This window comes from Bos javanicus, chromosome 23, assembly GCF_032452875.1.
Source record: "Bos javanicus breed banteng chromosome 23, ARS-OSU_banteng_1.0, whole genome shotgun sequence".
NCBI lineage: Eukaryota > Metazoa > Chordata > Mammalia > Artiodactyla > Bovidae > Bos > Bos javanicus.
In genome coordinates this window covers 2640018-2655819 of record NC_083890.1, presented here as the reverse complement: position 1 = coordinate 2655819, position 15802 = coordinate 2640018, and the positions used below count along the sequence as shown (strand labels likewise).

Here is a 15802-nt window from a genome sequence, read left to right as displayed (position 1 = left end):
AAATGCATAGTACATTAGCATAGCTTAAGACAATCATTTCCATAAGAAAAAGGCATTGGTTATCTCTAGGTTTGAGAATAATTAACTTCAGGTGAAACCAGGTGTCATTATGGCAACACAGTATTTGAAGAGAAACCTCCTTTTAAATTTGTATAGAGAAGGAAATAATATCTCTAGTTTGTTTCCTCCTGCCTCTTAAGAGAGAGAAAAATGTCTGACACTTGAAGGCTATTTCCTGTTTGGAGACCCCTGGCCTTCTTGCCTGTTACCCTCTCAATATGCAGCACATGATAACACAAAAAATATGTAAGCAAGCACATTATGAACTAACTTGCTGTGTACCCCTCTCTCCCACCAAGTATATTTTAAAAAACCTTGGTTAGGTACGTTCAACATTGACACTATAAAATATTACCATGTCCAGTATTTCTTCTTTCTTGAGAAAATATAAAAGAAAATTTCAGCTTCAAGGAAAAGCACAGCACTTCTGGTTGAAGTTAACATCTCTTCGAGCTCATGGTGGCCTGGCTGTAAGTCAGGCACATCTGTCCACAGCCCAGGGGCTCAGACTCTTCTGTTAAAACTTAGCACTTTAGAAAAGGTCACTTGAATTACGACTACATGAAACATTTAAACTCTGAATGAGACCAGCTCTTCCTAAAGACCCTGTATTTCAGGAATATATAAAACCATATAGTGCTGTGGTGGAGCATTTTCATATGGAGCAGCTGTCCCCTTACCCCCCACCAACAATGGTCAGCATCTGTTGCAGAGCCCCCCTCCCTCCCACCCCCGTCTGTCCCCTGGACTCGTGCCGTGAGCTCACCCTCTCTACCTGCCCCCGGCACAGCAGGCAGGCTGTCCTGGGAAAAGTGCATGTTTGTGTCACACCTGTGCTCTGAGCGACGCTCCCGTTCCCCGCAGGAGAACCAAACTTCACTCAGTGCCCAGTTCAGTTCACTTCAGTCCTCCCGGAGCTTGCTTAAACTCATGTCCATCGAGTCAGTGATGCCATCCAACCATCTCATCCTCTGCCTTCCCTTTCTCCTGCCTTCAGTCCTTCCCCATCAGTGCCAGGACCCTTGCATTTCTTTTCATGTATCTCTTTAATGTAGATCATAATGGGAAACTAAAGTATATGTTTTTGTTTGTTTGGTTTTTTTTTTTTTTTGAATAGTAATGATCCAGCCTGACCTTTACTGTGCTGTGTCAAGTCCATTCTCTACATCTGCATCTCTATTCCTGCCCTGCAGCTAGGTTCATCAGTACCATTTTTCTGAATTCCACATATGTGTTAATATACAGTATTTGTTTTTCTGACTTACTTGAAGGAGAGGATGGGATGAATTGAGAGAGTAGCATTGACACATATACACAATTGTGTGTAAAATAGTTCAGTGGAAATTTGCTGTATCATGCAGGAAGCTCATGATGACCTAGAGGGGTGGGATTGGAGGTTCAAGAGGTAGGGGATATATGTATACATGGAACTGATAAATTAGAGCTGATTCATGATTCATGAATAATTCATGTGTATGGCAGAATTATCAGCACATTATTATAAACCGATTATGCTCCTACTAAAATCTTTTTTAAATAAAAAATAAATTGCCAAAAAATAGAATAGTAATGTTTCACATTTTCTATCTTAATTTAAAACACGTAATTTTTTTAAGAAAAACTGTCTCAATGAAAATAAGATCATTCAGCTGTAAGATTTTTCAATTTATAATTCTTTCCACAGTTAAATGGCCTTGAGTAGACAGGCACCTTGAGTAGACAGGCACCCCTAGGGCTTCCCAGGGTGCTAGTGGTAAAGAACCCACCTGCTAATGCAGGTTCAATCCCTGGGCTGGGCAGATCCCCTGGAGCAGGAAATGGCAACTTGCTCCAGTATTTCTTGCCTGGGAAATCCCATGGACAGAGGAGCTTGGCAGGCTACAGTCCATGGGACGCACAAACAGCCAGACATGACTGAGCACAGACAGACTCCCCTGTTCTGGGAAGGTCTATTTCTTCATAATCCCTACCAGTAACCCCCAGTCACCTCAGGGCACCTTTCTCTCAGCTTTCCCTGCTGGCTCACTGACCGTCTCCCAGGCTGGTCAGTTGTTACCTGTCTTCTTCCCTCACTCTTCTTCCTGGGACACAGTTCATCCAGTGAAAAGCACTATGACCTCTTCCCCTACTGCACCTTTACAGATGTGCAGAAACCTCATTCACTCAAATGTGCTGCTGCACAGTCAGCGAAGTTGTTTAAGGATAGATGGGCAAATGATTTATTTATGAATTTGCAAGAAAACTTTCAATAAAAATTCTTCATAGGAAGATGAAATAAAAGAGGAAAAGTAAATGGTTTTCATTAAGGAAGAGCCTAGTCTCTGGAGTGGAGTAGGAATTGGGGTAGAAAGAGGATTGTTGTATGATTTTTTTTTTAATCTAAATTCAATTTTTTAATGGAACCTAAAATTTAAAGATATATCGTCTTTCCTTGCATTCTATGGTTTCTATGTCAATTTCTCATAATAACTTTTTATATGTGTACCTTACCCAACTACGTAATTTTACTATTATGTTTCTTACATATTATAAAAGTATTGTTTTATAGTATGTTTCCCAAACATATAGATTCTATTATTACATATAATGTTACATATTTTGCAAGATATTTAAATATACTATATATATATATAAACAAGAAGTGTGTATGCATAGAATAGGATGTTAGATTCACTGTTTTGTTTTTACACAAAGGGAATTTATTCCATACCACACAGTTGAGGTTTTTGTCTGTTTCTGTGAATTTATTTTCTCCCAGGTAATTTATGGCATCATTTAAACTTAAGTTTATATTTAAAGTCCTTGCTTCTCCAAGATTGTAATTTGCAGACATTAACACCTTGGTATCACTGATGTTTGCCAGTTCTCAACTGCAAGTTCATCTCCGCACAGTTGACTTATCCATGTGTAAAAACATTGGCAAATATGAGCTCAGAATGTTTGAATTACTTTAAAAACTTTGTGACTTTCTTCATTTTAAAGATTTACAGTCATTCATTTTAAATTGATGTGTTTTTCATTTTGCTCTAATAATTCAAGAAAAGTGGACAGGTCACATGGGTAGACAGGCAGGATCCTGGGTGCTGTGATTGGTTGGCATTTACACAGTTTTTTCATGTAGGATTTAGTAAAAGGTGACCTGAAATTTAGAAATGTAATCTGTAAGACAGTCAGAGAAAACGTTCTTTTAAGTACACCCCTGTCAGTATAATGTGCTGCTTATTCTGTACTGTAATTTTTTTTGTATCTGTCAAAAGATGTAAGCTATATTCAGTAAGGAGGACAGCAAGAATTTGAGACTTCACTTACATCTCTTTTTCTGATAGGAAGTTCATGCTTTTGAAAAAGGATAGAAATTAACATTTCTCTAGAATTATTTTTTTCCTTCATTCGAGGCTATTTCTTACTTCCAGCATTGTAATGTGTTTTATGAACAGGCCACATATATATTTTATTTGTCAGGAGAAGTGATGAATATTTACAAATTTCAGCTGGCATTGCACTCTGCTGATAAGGATGGGAGTTTACGTGGCTCTGAAGAGGTTACATGAAGTGGAATTGGGAAGCAAATTGTATTTACACAATATGGGATGATGTTCCTAATAGGTGTTCTATTTACTCTCACATTTTGCTGAGCTTTACTAGAAATAACTTCATTTCAAAAAGGACAAATCTGATTGAAGGCAAAAGCATTCCCTCTCCACAGATACTCATCCAAAGGCTTTACATTAGGTTTTCCTGATGGGCACACAGCTGTATTTTATACTATTTTTGTACAAAGTGGTAATGTGGAAAATAAAACTCTAAATAGTATACTTGATTGCTTCATGCACCAACCATTTAAGTTACTAGATTTATATTTACAATTTTGGAAGATGTGTTGCAATATGATATTCTGAGAATAACTGTCAAAATCATAATGCTGGGATTTCTTTTCATCTTGTTGTCAAGGTAAAGTTATTGAAATTCACAGTCAGGAGGTCAGAAAGATCACTTCTTATCTCTTATCATCAGTGGTTTAATGCCAACCTAAACAGCTACTGTATAATGTCAAAATTATCACAGTGCCCAGGCTGCAGGGGTACAACGTACCACATGATTTAATGTATTTCCTGTCTGGAATGAAGATTATGAAAAGGCCAGCAAGCAGGAGCTACAGTGGTTTAGAAGAAAATTAATTTCTAATTTTTCTTTCTCTTTTTTCCCTTCATTTTTAGATTTTGGATTTAGTAAAAGGGACGCATTACCAGGTAGCCTGTCAGAAGTTCTTTGAGATGACACATAATGTAAGTAAATTTTTAAACTTTATAACCTTATCCTTTGTCTTCTGTTAGTGTTTGATTCAGGAGTTTTTGCTACAGCAGTAGAAACCACTCCAGCTGTTTTCAGGGGAAAGGGATTTATTACACAACATGAGGTTGCTTATAAAATTTATAGAAGGGGCAGGGAATTAAGCTTGGATGCTGGAGAACCAGCAATAGTGTAACTAAGAAAAACTATATTCTGAGAAAATCTTACTTTGCTATGGCTACCACCTACCCCTCCACTTCTATGGATGAGACCAAGGGTTGGCATTTTTTCTGTAAAGGGCCAGGTCATGACAGGTCCATGTGCCCTTTGTCACAGCTGCTCCTCTCTGCTGTTGTCATGCAAAAGCAGCCTAGACATTGTGGGAAGGAGCAGGCTTGCATCTGTCCCGGGAGAACTTTATTTATAGGAGCACATGGTGGGCTGGACTGGGCCCTCAGGCCTTAGGTCCCCAATCCTCAGAGTAGGTGTGGAATGCTGACTGCTGTTGTCCAGAAGAACCAAAGGCTTTTGCCATCTTCCTTGTAGAAAATTGAATGCTTTTACTTGTGACTGCTCCCTCATGTTACTTTAGTCTGTTTCTTAGTCTCATGTTTATCTGCTTGGCAGACCCTAGGTTATGCAGTGGACCCCCAAGCTGCAAGGGAGTCAGGGAACTGTGTTTGGTTGTTTTCTTGCCAGACTCCTGTACAAAAGGCCTGCTAGTAGGTTCTGAGAGGTGTAATGCTTAGGTCACAAACTCAGAGGTCTGCAGGGGTCAGGCAGATAACCCAGACAAGTGAAATTGCCTGAGATGAACACCACTGACAAGTCACACTGCTAGAGTTGTGAACGTTGACAAGTTTTGCGGCTGTGTGCAGGCTGACAGTGTGAGCAGGTCAACTTAGCTCACAGACCCCCGTTTGCAGTCATTGGTCCTGATCATGGCTTTCTAACATGGGACAGAAAGCCAAGAATGGACCTGGGCCATGCACCCTTGAAACATTTTTTCTCTAAGTACATATTGCACATTTTTGGAGCCTAGTGTTTATCAGGTTTCAGAAGGATCCATGATCCTCCCAAAAAAGATGCTACATGTATGGAATTCATCATCAGCTACCATGGTACTTTAAGTTTTATAATCAGTTTTATGTTTTCTGGTTTTCATGAAATCATTTTTCTTTTGTGGTTATATAATTGCAAAATTTCTTACATTAAATTTTTTAGGACAAATATATCTTATAACATCACTGATGGTAATGAAAATAATAATAATATTGAATAATATCAGCCAATACCTACAAAACCCTTCATGTATGCCAGGCCCAGCACTTAGTGCTCTGGACATATTGGTCCTTTGGTTCACACCGCAGAGTAGAGTAAGCCTGATCCACATCCCCATCATGTCAGAGCTTAGAGAGTCTGAGGGATTAAGGCCCTAAAGGGTGAAGCTTGGATTTGAACAGGCTGTCAAAGCCCTCACCTGGAGCTTTTGAACCAATCCTGACTGCTGTTCTGGAGCACCTGAAACTGTGTTTGTAATAACAACTGTGGAGGCCATTAGTATTTTCCTGTCTAGATTCACAATCCAGACTTCACATTTTACTTTAAAAAATAAGCGGGCCTAGTAATTCAACACGACTCGCCTGAGGGACCACAGCTGGTTAGTGGGAGGTCTGGAAACAGAATTCTGGAGACAGAATCCTGGTCTGCTCTGGGCCGTGGGTCCAGTCCTCTTACTCTTACACCTAACTGTTGAAAATAGTGATTTTATTTGAAAACATAAAAATTTTATTTTTACAAAGTTGAAAGGACTAAATGTCAATATAGTAGTGAACAACAAATTGTCATCAGTTTTATTAAAATAGGAATCTCAACAGATGAGCCACATGTTTGGTATTTTCAGCATCAGCCTTGCACAACTCTCCCCTATAGACTGTATTCTTTAATTTGCTTGCTCAACTTGAAAATTTTAATTTAATTCTTAATTATTTGTGGACCTTTTTAAGTAAGAGGCCTTATAACTTTGACAAATTAAGGTCAACTTAGGTAACCTCTTTTTTTAAGAAGATATGAAAATTATATTTAACACTGAGTCTGTGACATTGCTAAAAAGTAAGATGTGTTTATTTCTCAGATCGGCTTTTGTAGCATCTCTCCTATTGATTATTCCTATAAGAGTATTACTACTATTGCCAGTGTTTAAAACTTGCCTTAGATTAATGAAGAGACTAAAAAGACACGTCTAAATCCTCCCACATATAGAAAATTTACTTTAAACCACATATAAATCAATGGAATAAAAAGGCTGTTTGTATTCACTAAATGTCTCCCTATAGATTTTTTGTTGTGAATCTCTCTCTTCACTTACTATTTTTTCTAATTTAATTTAAAAACAAAGTCTATTTTTATTGTCATGTTGCTATCATTCTGCCTGCTTTTCCCAAAAAACCTGTGATTATTTTTTTGAGCCCTGTGTGATCCAACTCACTTTAATGAAAGTTTTGAAAATGAACCAGTTAGCTGATAACATTTACAGCAGTGCTGTGATGGTTCCATATGGCTTTTTTTGGTAAGACCAGCTGCCTCATTATAAGCTGTCATTGAAAACCTCTTGATTAAAACCCAAACATCCCATAGGTAAAACAGTATTGCTTCCATTCCTTCAGAATCCACATTTGCTACAGCAGATATATAACCTTTGTTACTGTGAAGGTCGTCGTGTGCAAAACATGCTGATTCAAAGCAGATGTTAGAGAGAGATTCACTTAGTAGATATCAAAGGCGGGCCTGCTTGAAATCTGTTTTCTTTAATATTTTTAGAGAGCAATATTTTATATTGTAGTGATTTTTTAAAAATTTTGTCATACTCTGTTTGTAAATGAAAATACTAGGCCTTTGTGTAGATTAAACTCTGGATTTTAATTGAAAATTGTTTCTTTACAAATAGGTCTCTTTAGGTACTGAGTCATTCTGGATACTTATTTTCCAAACAGCTTAGCATAATTCCTTTTCACTGTAAGAGATCTCTATACAAATCTTACTAAAATCTATCACACATTTTCCTATAGTCTTAAATAGGATATACCAAGTACACTTAAGCTTTTAATCCTTGCTCAAGATCACTTTGGGGATCAGTCAGAACCCTGGGCCAGGAGCACCACTGTCTCTTGTGTGGGTCACTCACTGCAGCAGCTTCCTGACTCCTTCCCCAGCAGCTGCGCACTTATCTGCCCAGTTCCTTCTCCTCCACACGGCTGCCAGGTCGCTTGTAAAACAGAGAAATCTGACCATTTCAGTAATGTGCTTTTTAAAAACATTTAAAAAGCCTTCCCCATCCCTCTTAAGAGGAAACTCAAAATTTATGATGTAGCCTATAAAGGTCTCCATTCCACCTCTTTCTTCTGCTCACCTTTTGTTAGATCTTTGCTTTGGGACTTCCAAGTTCATAGGACAGAGTGAAGATGCGTCACAGGATTTCCCTCTCTCAGTACTTAACAGAAAGTAGAAAACATAATAATAGTAAAAAAATTATTAACCACAAAGAAAAATATCAACAGTAGCAACCAAACAAGAAAAAAGGCAAGGAGGGAAACATTCACAGCAAAAGCATGGCTGCCGAGGAAGCAAGTCGTAGCTCTCCTAGGTCTCGGCGGGAGCCGAAGGGGCGCGTCTCGCGGCAAGACAAGTATTCAGTGCTTTTGCCCACGTACAACGAGCGCGAGAACTTACCGTTCATCGTTTAAAAAAAAAAAAAAAGAATGAAGCAAACTGATTCTCACCCCCCCTTTGTTTTTTAATGAGAAGTAAAGGTAATAATGGGGCTTCGCAGGAGGCACAGGTTCTATTCCTGGGTTGGGAAGATTCCCTACAGTAGGAAATGGCAACCTGCTTCAGTATTCTTGCCCGGAGAATTCCACGGACAGAGGAGCCTGTAGGGCTATAGTTTATGGGGCTGCAGAGAGTCAGACATGACTTGAGTGCCACCACCACACAAACGAAGTAACATAACTTCTAAGCATTAAGTGAAGTGGGAGATTTTGATGTGGATAAATCTCTTACTCTATTCTTTTTACCAATTGGATTTAAAGTAAAATCTGTTTTCATTCTATTTGGTTTATGCTTCTCCCCTTCCTCCCTATAACTTCCTAGTTTTATGTTCCTGAACAGAATGAAAGATAACTTCCTTCAGCCAAAAATAAAAGTGAAAGAAAGAAAAATTTCAAAAGAAATACCCCATCTTAGAAGAAATATAGTCCAGTAAACAGAAGGAAACTCTTCATAAGTTCATCATGCTATCCGGCATCTTAATAGATGTTTGGTAAAATTAGCTTATTTAACAAAATGAGTTAAGAAAGGGCGATTGCAGACCTAAGAGAGAAAGTTGGGAAACATGACATCACACAGAACCTAGGTTACAGCCCTCATTTCAATACCCTTGGCATTATTTAGTTGGTTAATAAAAATATTAATTAAAACGGATTACATTTCAAATGTAACCTAACATTACATTTTGGGCTTCCTTGGTGGCTCAAATGGTAAAGAATCTGCCTGCATGCAAGTGACCTGGGTTCGATCCCTGGGTCAGGAATATCCCCTGGAGAAGGGAATGGCTACCCACTAGTACTCTTGCCTGAAGAATTCCACGGACAGAGGAGCCTGGCGGGCTACAGTCCATGGAGTCTCTAAGTGTTGGACACAGCTAAGCAACTAACACAAACAAAATATTACCTTTTAAACTTAAAACATTTGAGTGTCATTTATTTGCTAATTTTCTGATATAAAGGCAAAGTCTTTTATTTGAGTATAGTTTAGGGATGGGAATTTGATTTCATTTTTTTTCGAAAACCATACACATAATACACCACCACTGATTTCCAGTTTATGTTTCTTTAAAGTGGAAAAAGAACTTAATGATAATACAAAGCAGTATGAATGATCTTTCTCCCTGTCTTTTTGAGAATTCAGGTTGTTTTATTTTTAACTTGCCTTACTTGAATCTTTCCAAAGCATTTAATGTAGATTTCTTAGACCCAACAACCCTTTCTTTTTATCCTCATATTTCCTTGGTTTTCCTCGTAGCAGCCCTGTGACATAACTATTATTACCCCCATTTCAGGGGAGAAGAAACTGATGCTTAATATAAAGTGAAAAGTGAAAGTGAAGTCATTCAGTCGTGTCAGACTCTCTGTGACCCCATAAACTGTAGCCTACCAGGCTCCTCTGTCCTTGGGATTTTCCCGGCAAGGGTACTGGAGTGGGTTTCCATTTCCTTCTCCAGGGCATCTTCCCAACCCAGGGATTGAACCTCGGTCTCCCACATTGCAGGCAGATGCTTTACCATCTGAGCCACTAGAGAAGCCTGGTGTATAAAATATAAAGTTGACCACATTTCATTTTGTCCACGTTAAAATCTAATCATTCAGTTTACTCCACAGATATCTGTGATAGATATTTTGACAGTTTTAACAACTTGAAACAAGGTGTAGAAAATATGTAATTAATGATCACAAAAGTTGCTAGCTTGTTTTTGCATAAAGTGACCCAACTGTGCTTTTTATAATTCTTATAGACAGTTTTATCTCTAAAATAATACTTATAATGCTGTGATTGTAAGTTTGACTTTGCATAAAACCCCTTAAAACAGATTTCAGAGTAACTAAGTGACCTAAAGGCCTGAATTCCAATTCAGGCACAACTGGTTATTAGTGCCGTGACTGTGTCTAAACCATTTGGGTCTCACTTTCTTAGTCTGTGCTTGGAGGAGATTCAATTTAAAGGATTCCTTATATCTTTCCAATCTCTAGAATTCTTTATTTATAAAAGCAAAGCCTACTGGTTGAAAATGTGCTGGGAAATGAACTTACTTTTCATGAAACACTTTGTAAAATGCAAACTTTATATTGAATCTCCCAGTTTTTAATGAATTGAGTGAAAAACAATATAATAAAGAAGTTCACAAAATGACTCCATTGTTAATAAAAATTATAGATAAAACATTCAGTAAATATTTTGAAACTAAGCAGAAAAGGAGCAGATAAAAAATTTTTCTTAGTGATCTGGGTAATAACTTGTAAGTCAGTGTGTCCACTATCAATCTGCTATACACTGAATTATTATAAAATTATTCGTCTGACATGTATCAACAATGACTACAGAGAATCAGAGAACCCTGGGATTCTCAAGTAAGTTTTACCAGGAAAGATCTTCTTTCTGTTTATTGGTCTACTTTTTAAGGTTCATCCCGAACTGTAATGGTAACTTTAACCCCCTGCTAATCCATTTTAATCCACCATAAGATTGCACATATCTTTAATCACATCACTTCCCTTCTTAAGAAATGTTAGTGACCACTAAAAATTTTGACCCTGCGCAGCTGGGTCTGGGTTACTGACACAGCTGTCGGATGTCTCTGTGCCCTGGCCGCGGCCTCACCCAGCCTCGTGTCCTGTCGTCCCTTTCTGTGCCTTGTACACCAGCCCACCCGCACTTCCTGCTTTTCCAGGCAGCCCTCTGTCCCCTGCTCCTGGGGACCCACTGCTTGTAGGCCCTCACCCTCATCGTCCCAGCTGTTACTCTCTCATCCTTCTAGACTCAGCTCATTAGGAAGATCCTCCTCTTTTCTTTTCTTGTTTTTTAAACAAATATTGACTGACAAGATGCCAAGCATTTTGCTCTGGTGCCTTTGAGCATCTGAGGTGTCAGGTAGGAGGTGGGTGGGGAAGCAGGGGTCTGAGCTGGAAGTACCCCTCACTGCTCGTTACTGTCGGGGGTGGCTGGAGCTCCCTGTGAGTGAGATTGTGTGAGTGGTGGTTGAGATTTTGAAGGAGAATCTGCGTTTCAGATGTTGAGTAGGTTCTGAATGAGGTCTGGATGGTTCTTCACACCCCCTTTATTTGTACTTTTGTTATGTACGTATTATTGTGACACACATCTGCTTCTTGTGCAGGTGGATGATTGTGGCTTTTCTTTGAGTCATCCAAACCAGTTCTTTTTTGAGAGCCAGCGGATCCTCAGTGGAGGTAAAGACATCAAGAAGGATTCTGTCCAACCTGAAACGCCCCAACCCAGACCGAGTGTCCAGAGAAGCAAGGATTCGTCCTCCACTTTGGACTCACTCAGCTCCGCTCTGGACATGGATCTGGAGGAACTGGAGGAGTTGCTTCAGTGAATGGTTCCTGGGCAGTTGGTAGCCCATCTTCTTCACTGGCTTTTATTTCCAACTTCGCAATTTTGCCTTTTTCTTTTTCGTCACCTTCTCCCTCTGCCCTACCTCCTTCATCCATCCACATGTGCATGCTTCTCAGGAAGGCAGGCTTGCAGGTAAAAACAAAGACCTCCAGTGTATTTTGCTTTGTCAAAAGAGAAGAGGAAGTATTTCTTTTGAAATATAACACTTGAATGATGTGACTTAAGTCCTATTTTAGGAGAGAAAGCAGCATTCTGGACTGGTTACTGTCGTCTAGAAACAATACAACTGAGGACAGCTTTTAGTTTAACGCTTATCACTGTAATGTTGACCCAGACCTTTTCTGGACCATCTTTGTTAATAAATATCAAAATGTATATAATTGTATGTCTGCATATAATTGTGAGACTCATATTATGCCTTTGCCTCAGGTTTTAATGTGGTATTCTGGAATATTCAACATATTGCCAAATTTTAAACTTTTTCTGCTTCCTTTTTCTCTTGAGTTGGCCATTTGAAGTTATTCTGCATTAGCAAGAGAATTTTTGCCCCTTTGAATGGGAGCAAACTCTATTGAAGTGAGTTGTGACTCAGGAATTAAGAGAAACTGAATGTGTACAGTCACTCATACTGTTATAAGGAATAGAAGGGTTTTATTATATAAAACCATAGTATTCATTTTCCGCTGCCACTTCCACTGTCTTGGGGGGACAGCCATCACTAAGGTGAGAAGGTTCTAAGTAAAGACTGAGGTGTTTCTTCATCCCCCCCTTCAGCTTCCACAACTCACTGCTTCTGTGGTTGCTGTGAACTACCAGGTAGGTTTGGTAAATTCATTGACTTCGGTGGTGACTATGCTTGTATTTTTAGTAATGCCTGTTTCAGAGCCAGCAGGAGAGTTGGTTGTGAAATGTCATGGGTGTGCCCCGAACTACTGCCTTGCTCCTTGCCTGTCTTTGGTGAACACCGTGTGCCTGCGGGTGGTGCCCTGATCTGAGGTATTTCCTCCCTGTGGGCGCTGCTCAGTCGCTAGAGCATTTACACTCATAGAGAAATGTGACCCTCACTCACCGACTCCCTTGGATGCCATTCTACACAAGTCTCTTTTCCTGAGGAAGAGGGCCCTTGCCCTTTATCCCTTTTTTAAAAGTTATTATTATTGTAGTATAGTTGATTTTCAGTGTTGTGTTAATTTCATATGTACAGCAAAGTGAGTCAGTTACACACATACATATATGCGCTCTTTTTGTCCTTTATCCTCTTTAATCACATGAGACACTGCACTGTCTGTCTTAAACAGGATCAGAGCATCAGAACCTAAAAATGTCAGCTGATCAGGTTTTTATCTTAGGCTGCTGAGCAAAAATTTCTTGGAATATTTAGTGACATATAAAGGAAGTTAGTCCTGAATACTCATTGGAAGGACTGATGTTGAAGCTGAAACTCCAATACTTTGGCCACCTGATGTGAAGAACTGACTCATTGGAAATGACCCTGATGCTGGGAAAGATTGAAGGCGGGAGGAGAAGGGGACAACAGAGGATGAGATGGTTGGATGGCATCACTGACTCAATGGACATGAGTTTGAGTAAGCACCAGGATTTTGTGATGGACAGGGAGGCCTGGCATGCTGCAGTCCATGGGGTCGCCAAGAGACGGACATGACTGAGCGACTGAACTGAATTAAACTGATAACTAAAGAAGATACATCTGAATCTTTGCTTGTCTTTGGGACTTATTATTACCTAGTTCAGAAAATAGTGTTATTCCATACAAATTACCTTTATAAATCTCTCCCTTCTGAAACCATCTGCTATTCCTTGTATCATGTATAGTTCTCAGCAGAACTCCGATGACTGCCAACCACTTCATCCCTAAACTGCAAAAAAAATTTTTTTTTTAATGTTAAGGATGAGTACTGTTTTAACCCCAAAGTCAAGTTAGTGATGGAAAGCCAAGCACAGAAAAGCAGGTCTCTATTGTATTATAAGAAGAGAAATCGAGCCGCAGCCTCGTGCTGTAGCTCAGCGAGAGCCTCAGGACAGGGCATTTCGTACCTGGCACGATTTGCAAGGCTTTCTTTCCTGCCGTGTGTTCACCTCTCCTGAAGCCTGAGCACCCAGCACGGAGCCCTTGACAGTAAGCACCTGTGTCTGAGGGCACTGTCAGAGTTTGACTGTTTTATGTGTGTCTAGTCAAACTCCAAAATAACACTTGTTTAAATATTAGTTGTTTTCCCAGTTTCATTTCTTTGTAATAAGGCTTGGTTTCCTGTCATGTATTATACAGAAGAATATATAAATATTTTGTGAATCGTGTAGATTAGAGGATGGGGTTAGAGGTTTATATAAGAAGATAGACTTTAATGCCTTTCTGGTGCTTTATGGAGTTGGGAAAAGCAATTTATTTTTCATGCTTCACAGGTCTTGACAATTCTGATTTGTTTTCTTTGAAAGACCTGTGTGAATCAGATGATGTAGGAAGAACTCAAAAGAAAAATCAAAAGCCAGCAACCTCTTTTCAAAACAGCAGCCATTGAAGAAGAACATGAGCCTTCCAGGTCTTTTAACATCCGTCTTTTATTACCTCAAGAAGGAAAGGCTGTACAGTGATCAGAGGCAAAAGAAGAGACAGGAGAAGCCGAGCCCAGGTTGGAAATTTGAAGCTGATGGGAGCACCAACGTTGTTTTTGAAGATACTGTCCCATTTCTTTCATTTTATTTCTCACTCCATTCAGATAGTCTAAAACCCTTGATTGCAATGTGCATAAAAGAATACTAGGAAGGTTTAAGTAAACTTTTCATATATAGTCGCTTATGATATTATAGTCGTGAAAGTAAACAGTTACAGATTTTGAAAGGGAGGGAGCAGAACAGAGCAATGAAAAGGAAGGATCTTTAAATCATCTGGCCTTGTAAGCTGAGGGATTTCTCTCTGTAAAAGCACGACAGTGTCCTGCTTGTTACACTTTGCTGCCTGACTGATACTCAGGGTCTTTGCAAACAAACTCTTGCAATTCTTTGCACAGAAAAAAAGAAAACTTCTGGGATTTAAGCTTGAAAGCCGAAATGAGACAACTCTAAAATTCTGGTTTAGTTAGAGTCTACTGTTTGCAGATTTAATCAAGGTCTTCCACAGACATCAGCTTGACATTAAATTTAAGTGCCCATTAAAGTGAGAGCTGACAGCCATTCTGAATGTGAGGCTCAGTCTGAGGATATCTTTACAGCTTGAAGGGAAGAAGTTTGAGAGTCTCAAACCACTGTGGTAATTAGTTATATGCATTTGGCAGAGGAGGGTGAGAGAAGGCTGGAGGAGGGGCTGTGGAAATGGGCAGGCAGAGCCCTGCTACAGGGGAGACGTGGCTTCCCCCTGACGGGGGTGGATGGGGGGGCCTGATGTGTCTCATCTCCCTTTTATACACAGGCAGGATCACTGCATGTGAGCCGTGTGTTTTGAACAACTGCACAGGTTTGACTGTCAGGCTCTCGAATGCACGGCACTGCCTAGGAGTGGGCTTCCGAAGACAGTCTTGGCCCAGAGTTAGTGTTTCTTGTGAGAAACAAGGGTACCTCACTCACATTCAAGGATCACTTATTTACCTAGAGCATCTGCCTCCTTTTCAGTATTGAGCTCGTTTTTGACAGGTAGCTGTTGTCCTGGTCTGAGGCTTTTCACTGTAATCAGCATTCCAAGAAATTAGTGCTGTGAGTCTATGGAATCTTGTCACCTGCAGGAAATTACCTTCCCACTGCATTTGACCTTCCTGCCAAAAGTGATGCAGTTTCCTGTTACTGTATTTGCTTCTATCCCATAAGCTCCTTTTGTCCATTGCCTCGTGGCATTTTATTTTCTCCAAGAATTATGACTGTAGAACCTTATCAAAAGTTAAAGAATATGTCTGTACAGAGAGCTTCTGTATTTCCCCTGAGTCTTCCACTGCAGGTCTGTTTTTAAACATTGATGACAAGGTAGTGAATTGCTAATAAATGCAGGATGGAGTTTTCAGTTTAGCCCTGTAGTTTCTAGGTATTCTTTCCCTGTAATGGAACTATGAGGATTTTTGAGGGGTTTTGGTTTTTTGTATTTTTTTTATTAGTTAATAGCTAATTTACAATACTGCATTAGTTTCAAGTGTTACAGCTCAGTGATTCAGTTTTATATTTATGTGTGTATATATATTTTTTTATTTCAGACTCTTTTCCATTATAGATTATTACAAGAAACAGTATGTCAATAGTTCCCACCATTGTACAGTAGTAGGTA

The 15802-nt window shown here is 39.4% G+C and overlaps 1 protein-coding gene across 1 annotated transcript in view; it reads left to right on the top strand.

Annotated features, from left to right (window-relative positions):
• Positions 1-11918, top strand: part of PRIM2 (DNA primase subunit 2) — a 334693-nt gene extending 322775 nt beyond the window's left edge. The window contains exons 13-14 of the mRNA XM_061397775.1: positions 4278-4346; positions 11297-11918. Of these exons, the coding sequence (XP_061253759.1) occupies positions 4278-4346; positions 11297-11518 (291 nt within the window). The 3' untranslated portion in view covers positions 11519-11918. The remainder of the gene's footprint in view (positions 1-4277; positions 4347-11296) is intronic.
• Positions 11919-15802: the final 3884 nt, after the last annotated feature.